The following is a 15,121-nucleotide window of genomic DNA, read 5'->3' as shown; positions in this document are numbered from 1 at the left end:
CCATCCATCCATCCATCCATCCATCCATCCATCCATCCATCCATCCATCCATCTGTCCATCCGTCTATCTGTTTATCCATCTATCTATCCATCTATCTATCCATCCACCGTCCCATCCAACCAACCAGCCATCTATCTAGTGAGAACCATCAGTGTAATGTGCCAAGATACCAGGAATACCAGGCTTCAATCTACTTAACAACAGTCTTCTAACGAGAACATTGTAAAATTTGTAGCATCACATCATAGTTTTTAAGTCACTCTGTGGCACTGGCAAACTACAATCACATTTTTCTGAGTCAGAGGACTCTTAGGTTTTTGGGTTTTTGCACTTTTTCTATAGGTCATCAACAGATCCAGGCTTTTAGGTGAGGTGACTCCTATAAGGAACAAATTCCATTATAAGCTATTAACTTGAGTGGCATTAAAGGATAGACATGGACAGTGATCCAGGAACAGTGTCTTGCTTTTTAATACTTCACCCAGTAAAACCACAGGCAAAAATTCCCAGGGGATATCCTGAAGCTGGCCATCTCCATTCAGATTTTAGCAACATAGACATATGGCTGAGCCAATCAATCTTATTAAATCTTGTTTTTGGTTGGCTCAGGAGAGACATAGATCTGTGCAAATATTCTGCAGAGGTATCCCTGATGTCCCGCCCAAAATCCTGAGCAGAGTCGTGGTTTGTCTGCAACATCTGGTACTTCAGTGTGATGCAGCAGGTTAAAAGAGCTTTGCTGAAAAATGCACTGCTGACTTATCTTCAGTATTCATAGTATTTGAAAACGTCTGAGCAATCTCATATATGTGGCATCTGGAAAACTGCTGAAGCTGGGCAGAGCAGCCAAGAGACAAAGGTGTCCTCATCACAGTGTTGGGGATTAACTCTTCCAAGTAATGAGCTACAGGATGTGTAGGTTTGCTGAAGGTTGATGCTGAATACATCCTTTCAGAGACACGTTATAGCCTGCCTGAAAGGGGGGATGCCAGAAAAGAAAAGGCCTTAGCAAAAGCTTTATCTTTGTTTTCTAGACTCCAGCATCATCTTCACACTAAGCCCTTTTATTTCCAGCTAAGATCTAAAAGTATCTCTGATTTATTTTAAAGCGCGGAGAGAAATAAGTGAATTCAAAACTGATTATGGCTCTGAAAAGGAGTAAAATATGAAAAGCACTTCAGGCTGTGCAGGAAGGAGTCCCTTTTCTATTTTTTTTTTCCTTGGATGCTGTCTTTCTCCTTTTCAGACCTAATTTTGTGTAGAATTTCACTTTTAAAGCAAAGCCTCTTGCACAAATAGCAAAGACCTTTGCAGTCCATGCTTAAGAAATAACTGCATGTTTGGGGTGAAAGAACAAGCTGAAGCTCAGCGGTTATTCCAGGGGGGTACAGTGCTAAGCTATGTTATGTATTTAACCTGATGTGGAAGCCTATGAATGGCTGACAAGGATTTTTCTCTTGTCCTGTTTGATCTGTGGGTGGCTGTTAGAGCTCCTGCAGGCAGCTTTGAGTCTCGCTGCATGCGATGCAGCAGCACCACACAGCGGCACAGGGCAGCTCTTCTGCACTCAGCCTGCAGCATCCATCCAGCCCAAACCCAGCAGGAATAGGGAAAATCTGACCGGTGCAATTGGGGTTAAGTACACATCAGGCTGGGTGGGAGATTGCTTTGGGGTAATATCAGCTTTTCACAAGAAAAAGCATGAAAAAAGGAAATGCAAACCCAAACTTGTAAGATTGCCCGTTGTGATGTTAGTGTTTCTAAAGTGCAGATCATGGATTTCGACACATTGTCTTGGAAATATGCCGCCTATTCTTATTTCAGGACCTTTTTCCCTATTAAAAAAATACAAACAACAAACATGTCATGAATTAAAAAAAACTTAAATAATGCAGTGTGATGGACCGTCTTCTGAAAACCACTTTTTGGCTGTAAACATAGATTACTTAACTTGAAAAACAAACAAAATTCTCCTGCAGTTCTTTGCTAGGACGAGAGGGAATGGCCTCAAGTTGCAACAGAGGAGATTCAGATTGGGTATTAGTAGGAATTTCTTGTCAGAAGGAGTGGTGTTGCATTGGCAAAGGTTGCAAAGGGAGGTGATGAGGTCATCATTGTCCATGGAGGTTTTTAAGGAAAGAGTAGATGTGGTAATAAGGGACATGGTTTAGTGGGCAGTGTTGGTGATAGGGGGATGGTTGGACTGGAAGATCTTGGAGGTCTTCTCCAACCGTTATGATCCATAGGCTTTACTACATCCTTTCCTTTTATGGGCAACAAAGCCTCAAAATCAAATTATTTGTTTTTCTTCTTCTCATTTCAGGTTGGGAAGTAGACAACTTGGGGCAAACTCACGCAGGTAAGGACCAGTGGTGCCAATTACCTCCTACACACCTCTGTTCTCATAAACCATCTATAAAGGACGTGATAATCTCAGATTACTGAAAACTTATTCTGCACAACAATTATTGTGATAATGAATACACGTAGCTCTCTGTAACAGCGAGATAAAAAAATACCAATTTGATATTTTTTAGAATTCGCCATCATCTTAGCCTACAAACACAAAATTGAAACTAATTATCATTTGATGAATGGAAATCATTTTTCGTGAATTTTATCCATACTTCAATATCTATGGATTTCTAAGGATTTCTAGAAATGTAATGCTTAACCTTTATATTTTTTAAAATAAAATTTTTCCTGGTTTGATTTGCTGTCTTTTTTTGATTTGCTGTCTTTTTTTTGATTTGCTGTCTTTTTTTTGTCTTTTTTTGCTTTCAGTAGCAATTTCTAAACTTTATTGCTTCAATCTTGATTTAAACTTACAAGTAAACCAATGTTTACTTCCTCAAAAGACAGAATTAGGAATTTTTTGCCTTTAGACCCAAACAAATAAAAATCAAATGGATTCTATTCACTAACTTCCGCAGAGATCAGTTGGGGTCCTCATAGAAAATGCAATCCAAACAATTTCATACCGGATTTCCACTTTTATAGGTGATTATGACCTGCTGGAAAGCACAGCCGAGACTCCCCTAGGTAAGCAGCACAACCATGGAATGTTTCTCTTTTTTATTTTAGCTCTCTTATAAAGGAAGCTCCACGCTTTCTCTCCTTCCACTTAGGTATTATTTTCTAATCAGTTTTAATGATGGTGACACATTTTCTTGAGCTTACATTTTAACAGTGTTATGAAAATGTATTCATCCATTATTGAGTCTTGTGCTCCAGCAAGACAATTGGTATAAATTATATCTGCCTGCTGAACAATAGTTTAACTAAACAGTGTTGAGGAAACTCAACACCATGATTCAGTGGTTAATCTCCATGAAGAACTGGAGATGAATGTGAATTTACCAAAATTTGCCAGGTAATGCAATGTAAAACTATTGCAGTGATTAAATCAGTGTATTCTGCCACGTGGATGGCGAATGTTCTCTAAAAAGAAGGTCACCATTAGTGTCATAAGCTAATTGACTAAATTGCTCTAAGAATGTGAAATAGCATAATCTTGGCATTAAAAAAAAACTGAACAAATAAATGAAGAAACAAAAGTTTGTCATTTCCATCAGTTCACGTCACAGTACTGCTTAAAGTAAAAAAATAAAAAAGAAGAGGTAATAGCTGAATAAATGAAAACTGTTCTTATGTTTTGGAGAGAAATCAGTGCAGCCAGCAGACCAGCTCTAAGTTTTTTACCTGGTCAGTGAGCTCTGAGTAAAGTAATGGTGCTTTGAGAGTGCAATGAGGGGACATCCCACCTCAGTATCAAAGAGAGTATCAGGAGATGCTTTCCTCTTCTACAGCCAGCTCCTGCTTCCAACGCAGTTTGAAGCTTTTTGGCAGTCCTGGTGAATGCCATTTAGTAGCTACTCATTAAATGAGATTAGTGAAACAGGAGAAAATGAGAGAAAAAGGGAAAAAGGTTTTCTCTAAGCCAGTTTTGAGCCTCCTAGCAAACACGCCTTTCAGAGCGAGGCCATAAATTATTATTGGCACAAATAATAGGAAGAGAAAAATCTGAAGGGGATAATTGCCAAGCGAAGCCACAGTGGGCTTCTAAATGAAGAGATGTAAACGAACTTGCTGTCAGGATAGTAGGATCAGAGAATCATAGACTAGTGATAGTGACAGGGAAGAGGTTCCCACTCCATTCTCTGTTTTCCTACAGAGCAGCAGGTCCCTCGGAGTAGAGCCAAGCCTGGAGATACATGAGTGGGATATCTGACTATAGGGGCACATCCAGCTGCCTCACTCAGATATGCAGTGGCCAGTTTAGATACCCTAGAGCTATCTGGCTTCCACACCCTGTTCTAAAAAAATCACGTTAGCACCATGTTTTCTTGTCAGTCTCATGCAAATGGCTCAGATATAGATCATTACAATAACACAAAGTGCATATATTCAAGCACTGGACTTACTCTTTAGTCATCTGAAGTGCAAATGTCGGCACTGAGGCTGCGTTTCCACTCTGCCTTTTGGAGTCAATGGAGAGACGTGGGCATTTATCTGACCCTGTTTTCTGTATCCACTTCAGAATGAGTTCTTTGGTGCCCTGGCCGTGCTGGTTAGATCTTTTTTTGCTCTTTGTTGACCAACTGGAAGTAGACATCTGTAGTGCCTAGCATAGAAGTAGGTCGTTAAAGATGTCGTTAAAGATTAAAGGTTCTGTTAAAGCCTTTTTTGGGTACTCTAATAGTACTCCTACTGGTACTGTGGACTTGTCTTAAGGGGATAGAGGGTCTATCCTTGGGTTTGCTTCAGCAAGACGTTCCCAATTATACCTGTTGCACTTGACATAGGGGACATCAGCAGAAATTGCACTGAAGATGGCTGGTCTGAACCTTTTCCTCATTATTATGATGCCTGCGGCTTTGATGAAAATGAAACAGAGTCAGACAACCAGGTGGGTGGTATTCTTATAATTTAAAAGAAGTGGGAGTTGGGGGCAGCTTCCTTTTGTCCAGCTTCTGGTCATGTTCTGATTGTCAGATATTTATGGGCATAAATACATGAGAAATAAGACTTGTATCCTTCTTAGCTCAGTTTATGTTTTTGGAATATGAATGTTTGCTGTTGATACAGCTTGTAATGTTTAGAAACATGAGCTAGCCCCATTACATCCCCTGTTGATTACAGAATCCCTTGGCAAACTAGTATTTTTTCCTACACATAGTGGTCACAGAACTACAGGCAGCTTTTGTAGCTCACTGATGCATAAACTCCACAGTGTTCAAACCCAAGAGTCTGCCAACCATGAGGCAGTGCTCTAACACACGTTGAGATACTGGATTGAGAAATATCCATTGAGAAACAGATCCTGCTGGTGCTTCCCCCTGCATGTTGACACAGTGAAGAAGTGACCATAGCTGAACCATTTAACCCTGTGATGTTTGTCTTCCAAGGATTACTACTATCTATCCGTGAAGGCGCTGTACACAGTTGGATACAGCACGTCCCTCGTTTCCCTCACCACTGCCATGGTGATCCTGTGTCGTTTCAGGTGAGCTGGGACAAGAGCAGTGCCAGTGGCTCTACCACTGCTGAAAATAGGCTGGAGCTCATCGACTCCAAACAACATTTCAGCTTTTATACCATATGTCATACGACAAGTGGGAAGCAGCCCTTCAGTCTGGTTGTTCCCCTTGTTGGACCCACTATGGTGGTCATATTTCAGTAGGCTCTAGATGCTGTTGCAGCAACTCTCTCCATTGGACTGGCTCTATTTTGTGTTAATTTGCATGGTTTTGCAGGAAAATCCTCCTCTTGGTTGTGTTTAGGGTCAGAATTATCCACACTCCTGCCCTTCAGATGTCTCTATTCTTAGTACCCAGGTACTTGGAGTTCTGACTGTAGGTGTAGACAGGCCTAGGTTCTATTTCCACAAAAAGAAAAGAAGATGTATTTTTATTCTCCACCACTGATTTTTCCTCTCTTTTATTTCTTCCTCTCTAGGAAGCTTCACTGCACTCGGAACTTTATCCACATGAACCTCTTTGTTTCATTCATCCTACGTGCAATATCAGTATTCATTAAAGATGGAGTTCTTTATGCTGAGCAAGATGGCAACCACTGTTTTATCTCCACTGTAAGTAAGACTAAAATCAAACCCTTTTCCCTTATTTTTTTTCCAGTATGAAATAACACAAAAACTGTGAGGCAGGCAGCAGTCTGTTGAGTATGAGAGGCTGAGGAGCTATTGGAAGGGAAGGTAATTGGTGGTAAACTTCTCTCCCAGTTCATTGTGAATGGGATAGTCCCACATAAACAGTACTGTGCATTAGCACAAATCTTCAAGTTTCATTTTCTGACTTTGGTTTGTTTCTCATGAATCTATGTAGTGATAAATGGGAAGGAAGCAGAGATGGTTTCCTTCATCTGGAGACTGGATTTTCTCCAGAGCCTTATTTGCTATGGATGTTGGGAAGAGTCACCTGTAAGGCATGTGAACATCCAGACACAAGAAAGCAGCCCTGAAAGTCACATTAAAAAAATGAAATTGTTAATATTAAAATTGTTAATATTAGCTATGTATTTGTCTCTGAAGGGGAGCTGTGCAGTGTGTGGTTTCATAGAGAGCAGTCTCTTTCACCAAAGCACTTTTCTATATTTTATATGTGAAACCAAACTCCATTCACATTTAAGGGTAATATTGCTTTGACAAACTAACTCATCTGGTGTAGTGATGATGGAATTACACTGAGTTCCCAAACTGAAATGTCCTTCATCCACCCATTTATAATATAAATTCTCTGTGAGTCACTTCCACAAGAAAATCACACCTGTGTAGTTTCTTAGCCTCTTCTTCCTCATTAAAACTAGTTCCTGCTTTAAATTCTTCTCTGTGTAAAATCTGAAACCATTATAGATCTGCACTTTGCTCATAACTCTCTTTTTAAAATGCCATCTGCTACTTTGTCCTAACACACTCCAAATATAAAACATCTTACAATGAGAGCTCTGATGGCCACATCTTCAGCTGGCACAAACTGGTAGAGTTGCTTTCTGTAAAGCAGCTCTTGTTTTTCTAGTTTAGACATATTGGTTTCAGATTTGCCCTGGAGAATGGGATGGGATGGCAGTTCGGAACCAGTCTGAACTGACAGCCTCCCACTTTTCCAGACAGGAGCTCCCAATTTATATACTAATTTTACTCTGACGTATTGAAAAGTCACTTTGGTAAGTCTGGTGATGTCTCACTGGTATGAAACACTGCCAAGATAAGTGTGTCCTACAATCAGAGTCAGGTTGGAGCTCAGTTTCCACTAAAGGCTTTGACATTTTTTTCCCTTTTCTTTTGTTCATTATTTCCCCCAGTGAATGAATGAAAGTTTCTATCATTTTGCACAGCAAACTGCTCTGCTTTCTCTACACTTATGTGAACATTTCCATTATCTTCCTCTGAGTGACCACGTCAGAAAGTGCAATTCTCAAGTGTGCACACAGAAAGATGCATCCCTCCTGCTCCTCCTCAGGGCTTCCCGCATTCTTCCTTCCTTTTCACCTCCTTCCTTTGGTTCCTTAGTGCACAACTGGATTCTTTTCTTGTCTGCACTTAATACTTGGGAGGGAGCTCCAATCTGGTAATTAAAGTCCATTGCCAAACTCCCAACTAATGGAAGAGGTTCTCAGGCTGTCTGCTGGCCACCTCCCACTGGTAAAATTGGCCACCTACCCTTCACAGCTTTTCCCTCTAAGTGGCCCTTGACATTCCTTTCAGGATTTTAAAACTTTATTGTTAAAAGTGTGTAATAGTAGTCCCAGCTGTGTTCTTTTCCGCTAACAGATTTGGAGAGGTTGAAAGCATTTTCTCTGCTAATCTCAGGCAAAACAGCATGAAAATAACTTTTTTTTTTTCCTTGGTTCTCTGCAGGTGGAGTGCAAAGCAGTGATGGTGTTTTTTCACTACTGTGTCATGTCCAACTACTTCTGGCTTTTCATTGAGGGGCTGTACCTTTTCACATTACTGGTAGAAACCTTCTTCCCAGAGAGGAGGTATTTCTACTGGTACACTATTATTGGCTGGGGTAGGTGATATTCCTTGTGTATAACGTATCTCTTTATCCTGAAGGCAGGCATGTGAATGAACTATCTAATATTCCTCTATACAGATCCAAAGTGCAGGTTAAGTCCTTGTTTAGAAGCACCCTGCAAGCCAAACCGTGCTGTGCTTATTTAGATAGACTTGGATTGAAACGTGGAGGACATCACATCACTTGCAGATGTCTAGTCTACAGTTCAGAACTGCCTTCTGCAAGATATGAACTTAATAACAAGTTCTCCAGCTTAATCAAGGCTGAAACACTAAGTCTTGTCCATTCTCTAAGCCTTCCTTTGTGCCTTTCTCCCACCCAATAGAGAAATTGAAAGCACATTCAAAGGGTACCCAAAAATGCCCCTCATACCTGGGTGGCAAATGGAAACTTGCAGTGTTGGGAAAAAGTAAGATTTGTTTCAGAAGATTGACTGTAAGGTGATAACTGGGCTATTACTTTTCATGGTGGTTTCCTGGAGGTAAATTGATTCTGGTAGCATGTTAATGCAAACTGTAGTTTGCAGAAAAATCCATTCATTTTAAAGATGCCTGAAAAAGGTCGAACTCCATATTTGTACTTAAACAACACTGTTTCTGTCATTACCTTGGGGAAAAAAAAAAAACAAAAACAACACAAATTCATGCATAAAATCTACATACAACCCGTGTACCTTAAAGAGTTTTCTTTTGAAAAATAATTTTGCTTTGATGTTGCTTAGATTTTTTTTTGTTTGGTTGATGTTGTCATTGTTTTTTTCTCTTGAGGCAACTGTGCCTACCCAAAAATTCCCAACTCCTGGCAAAGACTCCCTGCAATGGGGGCAAAGGGACAGAGAAGGAAGAGCAGATAATCAGAAATAGCACGCCAAGGCTGGGAAATTATTGATGAAGGGTTTTCAGAGTTCCCTTTGTGCTCTGCACAGATGTTTGATTACACTACTGGTGAAATATAATGTTGTTCTCTAAGAGAACTTGGGGATGAATACACAAAAATGTGATAATTTTAAAAGAAAACGTACATCTTTGCAAAGCAGATACATATTGGTGGTTGAGTTACTTTAGCTGAGCCTGCACAAATTTCTTGTCTGTCAGTGCATCTGGATATGAGGATATTGCAGCACAGTGTCTTAACTGGCAAGGAAAATAATGATCTGTAAAGAAGAGCTACCCAGATGGACTCATTCTTTCATGCAGCCTCAAAATTTACACTCAAGTTGAATACTGTAACTAAGATCTGGCTGTTCAGTTTATAGATACCACTTCATATACACAGCAATCTCAAATGACAACCGTTAATAATACTAAGAGAATTTCCCAGCATGGGCTGTTTTGTTTTTTTCAAATACAGTATTTTGTTATTTCCTGAGTATCTCAAATTGGGTAATGTTTCCCCAGGCACAGAAGGAGCAGTTGGTGCTTTGCAAGAACAGAAGCTCTTCCAGACTCTGGGTTCATCTTTGAACCCTTGTAGGTCAAAAAAAAAGCCCCCTGGCTTACAGCTGCTAGGAAAGTGGTTGCATTGAAGCAGCAGTAGGCAGCAGCTCAGCGTTTTGCTGGGTCTGGATGTTTATCTGTTCCTCAAAATGTGCTGAGCATGTCAGTGTCCGTGTGTAATTAATGAGAACTACATATGGTTGCATTGATCCAATTTTGTCCTCTTAAATATGCGAGGTGCTGGTAAGCACACTGAGTTTGCTGGATGGATAGGGCTGGGCAGCCTGGAGATTCCTCTGCAAATCCCTCCTTATGCCTGCTCCTTATTGAAGGCAGAAATGGCAGTTAGCAAGAACAGCTCTTTCCTGCAGCCCTTTGAGTTTCTCTGTTTTCAGATATTACTCAGAAGATGAAAAGGTTGTGATGACTGTATATGTCTCCTGGATTAAAGAAAAGTGAGTGCGTGAATATTCATATAGCAGATAGTTCAAAGTCTCAAATATGCTTTTTTAAAGTACATTTTTTTGAGACCTTGAGTGTAATTCTGCTGTCTTGTCCGTCTTCAGACTTGCAAATCATTTTCTACCAACAAAATGTCTGTAGTGCAAATAGTTATGCACTATGTAGCATGTCAGGCTCGTGCCTGATATTTAAAGAATTTTTTATTACTTTTATGCATCTGGGTGCACAAATACCTTAATGTTTTCTAGGTATTCTCGCGTGAGAAAAGCAGGCATCAATTTAAATTACAACACGCATGATTTCTTCAATCCAAAGCCTATCATTTCATTTCTTCTCATCATTTTCTTTTCAAATATTTCTGTGTACACTTTGTGACAGAAGGAAGGCTTCATCCATCACGGAGGTCTAACAGGGGTATTTTTATGTCTGAGAGTGGGAATATGAGATTTGACAAAGGCTCACTTAAGCGGATCCAGCTGAATGACTAATTAACATGACATCAATGCAGCTTTGCAGAATGTATGACGCATAATTGTTCCTGTCAGCTCATGACAGTCTTGTTCACTGCTGCATGCTGGAGTTATCAAGGTCTTTTGTTGTGTTTGCTTTTCGGTGCTTTATCTTTCCAGTGGTACCTCAATAAATGACCACTTTCCATTGGTACCTCAATGAATGACTGCTTTTCAGTGGCACCTCAATGAATGACCTCTTTCCAGTGGCACCTCAATGAATGACTGCTTTCCACTGGCACCACAATAAATGACCACTTTCCAGTGGCACCTCAATGAATGACCATTTTCCATGGTACCACAGTAGATGCAGACATTTTCCCAGTTGATTTTCTTTGCCATAAAAGAGAGAAACAACTTACCCAGACTTTTCCTGCAATAAAGCATTTGCTTTTTAAAATATTTCCACTGAATAAACACTGTTTTTGTACTTTCAGATGGGAAAATGAATCCAGGCTTCTCAGTGGATTTTTGGTTTAATTTGTACTTTAATGTATTTTTTAAAGATGAGGGAAATCTCAGAAGTAGAAAGGAAACGTTCTTGTTCCCAAGGTTTGGGTTTGTTTTGCTTTGGTGTTTTTTTAAATCATTTGTTCTTAGTTTTTTTTTTTTTGTTTTTTTTTTATTCTTACTCAGGAAGAAAACAGAAAAAATTCCTGTGAATGAGGGAAAACTACTCTCTACTGATTTCTATTGGGTGAAAGTAAAGCAAAAGTTTCTTATTTACAATAGCAGGGAAAACACAACATATGCAAGTCATTTACAACAAAAGCACACAGGAATAAGAAGAGTACAATAATACCATTACAGCATCTGCCACTCTGCAATGATTGCAGGGTTATAGGAGCTCTAGACACAGAACCTGATGTCTCTGCTTTTGTTTTGCACAGGCTACGTTTTATTGTTGAAGCATCAAAATGCAAGACATGAGCTTTGAGTAATAATGATATGAACATTATTCTTTTCTATTACCAACTTTATTCCCATCGAAGCTTACCTGTCCTCTGACTGAGGTGGATGTTTCTAGAGCTCTGAATGACTGCAGTGGGTTGTGTTGTTTGGTGTGTGAGTGCTCTCAGGGATAAAACCTTAGTGGAGGAGCTGCTAAGAAGTGCTCTCTGTGAGTACTGACTGTTTCTAGGCTGATAATGGCATCACTTGTCTTGTCTTCTGCAGGCACCCCAACAATTTGTGTCACTGTCTGGGCAGTGCTGAGGCTTCACTTTGATGATACTGGGTATGTATCATGGTGTGAGAACACGTTTCAGGACAGTGACAAAGGGGAAATGGAAATCTAGTGATCAAGTCACACACACAAAAAAAGCTGAGTGGTGCTGTTGACATGCTAGAGGGAAGGGATGCCATCCAAAGGGACCTGGACAGGCTGGTGAGGTGGTCAACCTCATGAAGTTCAACAAGGCCAAGTGCAAGGTCCTGCGTCTGGGTTAGAGCAATCCCAAGCACAGATACAGGTTGGGTGGAGAATGGCTTGAGAGCAGCCCTGAGGAGAAGGATTTGGGAGTGTTTGTTGATGAAAAATTGACATGAGCAAGCAATGTGTGCTTGCAGCCCAGGTCAACTGTAGGCTGGGTTGAAGTGTGACCAGCAGGTTGAGAGAGTTGATTGTCTGCTCTCATGAGACCCCACCTAGAGTACTGTGGATTTCCCCTTCTTGGAAGCATTCAAGGCCAGGCTGGATGGGGCTGTGAGCAGCCTGGTCTAGAGGGAGGTGTCCCTACCTATAGCAGGGGGTTGGAACTGGGTGATCTTAAAGGTCCCTTCCAACCCAAACCATTCCACAATTCTGTGAATTAATTTCCTTTTCCATTTCCAGCGCTGATTTGAGTTTTGAAATAGCTTAAGCCAAGCATTCAACCTGGAGTTCTTATTTATTTATTTATTTGTTTGTTGTGTAGTCATTGAGACAATACTGATGTCCTTATTCCTCTGGTGAAATCATGAAGGACATCTGTTAACATGCAGCTGACCCAATAGCTCCTGCACAGTTAATTATGGCTTACCTGATCTTAGAATTGCAATCAGGTGAATTGCATGTATGATTGCCTGCTCCTCTCCAACTGATTATGAGTAAAGACCAAGTGTTAAGTTCAGCTCAAGAATACTGCAGATATCTGATGAGTGAAATTTGCAGGAGGAATTGCTGAGCTCCAGTTTTCAAAAGGAATTAGGAGTTTATCCTGTTCTTGAGAGTTTTTCCACAAACCCGATTGGGGAGATGGGTAGGAGTGAGGCAGAAACCCACATTTAGTCTTCTGCGTTAAAAATAAGTAAATAAATAAAATTTAGGAGATGCAGTAACTTAACAAAGAGCTTAAGAGGATTGATTTTTCCTGAATGGTATATTTTGGTGGGAAAAAATCTACAAAGATCTTGCATTCTTTGCTAAATAATCTGAAAGAAGATCTGCTCACAGAGATGGTCTTGTCCATCCAGGTAGACTGACTGGTACGACAGTGCAGCAGGCATATCTGGTAGGAAGGTATGCACCCTAAAAATACCGTGGGATCCATGTTTCTTTTCATGACAGCTATGTTTGAAATCAGTCACACAGTAGGAAAAATGCTGGTGAGTGAGGGATTTTGACCACCAGTTGGAAAATCCAGTCATGGTCCTTTGAAAACCTCAATCTATGTGAATGATGTCATTACGTACCCAAATCCCATCTACAGTAGATTTAGGCTCGTATTTAAAGTTCTCCTTTTATTAGAGACACTTGGAACCAAAATTTGCATAATGCTCACTATTCTGCCAGGTTGTTTTTCATCCTTGTCCTATCTTGCTCTTTTTGGAAAACACATAAGGCCTTTCCTCCACTGGGGATACCAGTGCTTTGCCCCAGTGTTCTCTTTTGACATCAGGACAAATTAAATTGTTTATTTCCTTGGAAAACAAGCCAGAAACCCCCCACTGTGACATTATTATGATTACAACAGAAATCCTAGATGCATTAATTTCCTTCAGAGCTCAACAGACTTTGTGTTTTGCATACGGGGGGAGTATCTCACATAAGGAAAGGAAGAAAAAGAGCAGAAAACACATTTTCCTCTCTTAGTTACAAAAGCTGTTTAGCATGCAGCATGTTGGGTCAGATTCTAGCTGATTGTCTCAGTGGTTACTTGTTAAAAATCAGCAAGCATTGTTCTGGAGGTGGGGGAAAAGCCAGCACGAGCCCGAAAACATTGCAGAAATTAGTGAACTGGGAAAGCACAGTGGCAAAGGCATGGACTGAAATACAGGCTCAGAGTCTAAGTTTCCCCCTGCTTGCTCCTTATGAAACTGGCAGAGTTCCCTTGATTTCAGCTTGTGATTCACATCATTGTAAGCGACAAGTCTGTGGAGATAAATGCAACTGTCTGTTTATCCAGAGCAGTGCTACTGAATTAAATGCAGTCATTCCAGATCTACACCAGGGATGTAACAGAGATGAGATTTTAGCCTTTCCAAATGGAAACCACATCCCTCTCTCATCTCACTGGCTCTCTTTTTGTCATCCATCCTGAAAAACAGTCCTCTGATCTTCACTACAGCAATGCATTAGTAATGAAATTCGGTGATTCTCATCAGAAGATGGTGTTTTTTTCCACCACATCCATCCTATAGATGTCACATGGGCTGGACCCAAAATTTCTTAATAAAACCCATGTGTAAGCATAAGCAGATGAGCAACATCTACAACGTAGACGTTGACAAGTTAGTTTATGTAGACATCCTGTGGAAGAGTCTGTTTAGAGAAGAAAAGGAATTTCTAGGAGAGAATATATCACTTCAGAGTACTCATTTAAAACACAGCAGTGGAAAAGAAAAGAAGAAAAAATACTCACCCTCCAAGCACCTGCTTGTCTCAGCTGGAGTCTAAGCTAATTAGCTGGACTGGAGATATCTTCAACAGATGACTAAAACAAGAACAACTGAGTCCATCCTCTGTAATTTCACATTTCTGAGACAAAGTGACATATATTAATGCCTATTTATGTGAACAGAATATCAGAATTTGCCCAGATTCTTCCAGAATGGTTTGACTTGCTAAAAATTTTCAGGTTGCATTAATATACCTCCTGGAGAGGCTGAGATTTGCAAATAATGAGGAATTTTTAGGAGAAGGAACCTGACCTAGAAATGCGTGCAGAGGTTCAAAAGTAGTTACTGAATTTAGGTACTTTTATTCTATGGAATACAACTGTGGATAGCAGAAAGAGTCTCATTTCAGATAGATAGGAGTCTCATTTCCAGACTGTGGGTTCCCTCGGAACACCAGTCCCCTTTCAGATACCTATATGGGATATCAAAAGTGAGATAACTTAGAAATGCGGCTTTGAAAATCTCAACCATCAGTCCTGTAGATTTTAGGGAGATTTTAAGCTTTTGGACTTTGGGCAGAGAGAAAAGTATGTAATTTTGTGCAAATGGAACATCCCATCTCTCCATTTGCTTCCTTTTCCCCTGCTGTACCAGACGTGTAGACCTGAAACAAACCTATTGTTTGTTTCATGAGAATCTATAAATGTTGCACTTATTAATTCAACTGAAACATCTAAACTAGACTCATAGCTCAGCTCCTTGGACTTTCTCTCACTTTAACTTGGATGATGGAATTTGAGCTTTGCTGCCTGATGCTTAAAGCTGTGTATAGTTATGTTTAAAGTACAGGTTTTCACT

The 15,121-nt window shown here is 40.2% G+C and overlaps 1 protein-coding gene across 6 annotated transcripts in view; it reads left to right on the top strand.

The window, feature by feature from the left end:
• Positions 1-15,121, top strand: part of ADCYAP1R1 (ADCYAP receptor type I) — a 129,309-nt gene that overhangs the window by 88,356 nt on the left and 25,832 nt on the right. For all 6 annotated transcript variants that reach the window (XM_042817040.1, XM_042817039.1, XM_042817038.1 and 3 more), the window contains exons 5-11: positions 2,325-2,360; positions 3,002-3,043; positions 4,807-4,910; positions 5,410-5,507; positions 5,960-6,092; positions 7,878-8,031; positions 11,621-11,681. In XM_042817040.1, the coding sequence (XP_042672974.1) occupies positions 2,325-2,360; positions 3,002-3,043; positions 4,807-4,910; positions 5,410-5,507; positions 5,960-6,092; positions 7,878-8,031; positions 11,621-11,681 (628 nt within the window). The remainder of the gene's footprint in view (positions 1-2,324; positions 2,361-3,001; positions 3,044-4,806; positions 4,911-5,409; positions 5,508-5,959; positions 6,093-7,877; positions 8,032-11,620; positions 11,682-15,121) is intronic.

Source organism: Centrocercus urophasianus, unplaced genomic scaffold (genome assembly GCF_019232065.1).
Source record: "Centrocercus urophasianus isolate 14NV4802_14NV808 unplaced genomic scaffold, USGS_Curo_1.0 seq_16, whole genome shotgun sequence".
Taxonomy (NCBI): domain Eukaryota; kingdom Metazoa; phylum Chordata; class Aves; order Galliformes; family Phasianidae; genus Centrocercus; species Centrocercus urophasianus.
The sequence above is the reverse complement of the archived record's forward strand: the minus strand, read 5'-3'. Positions and strand labels throughout refer to the sequence as shown.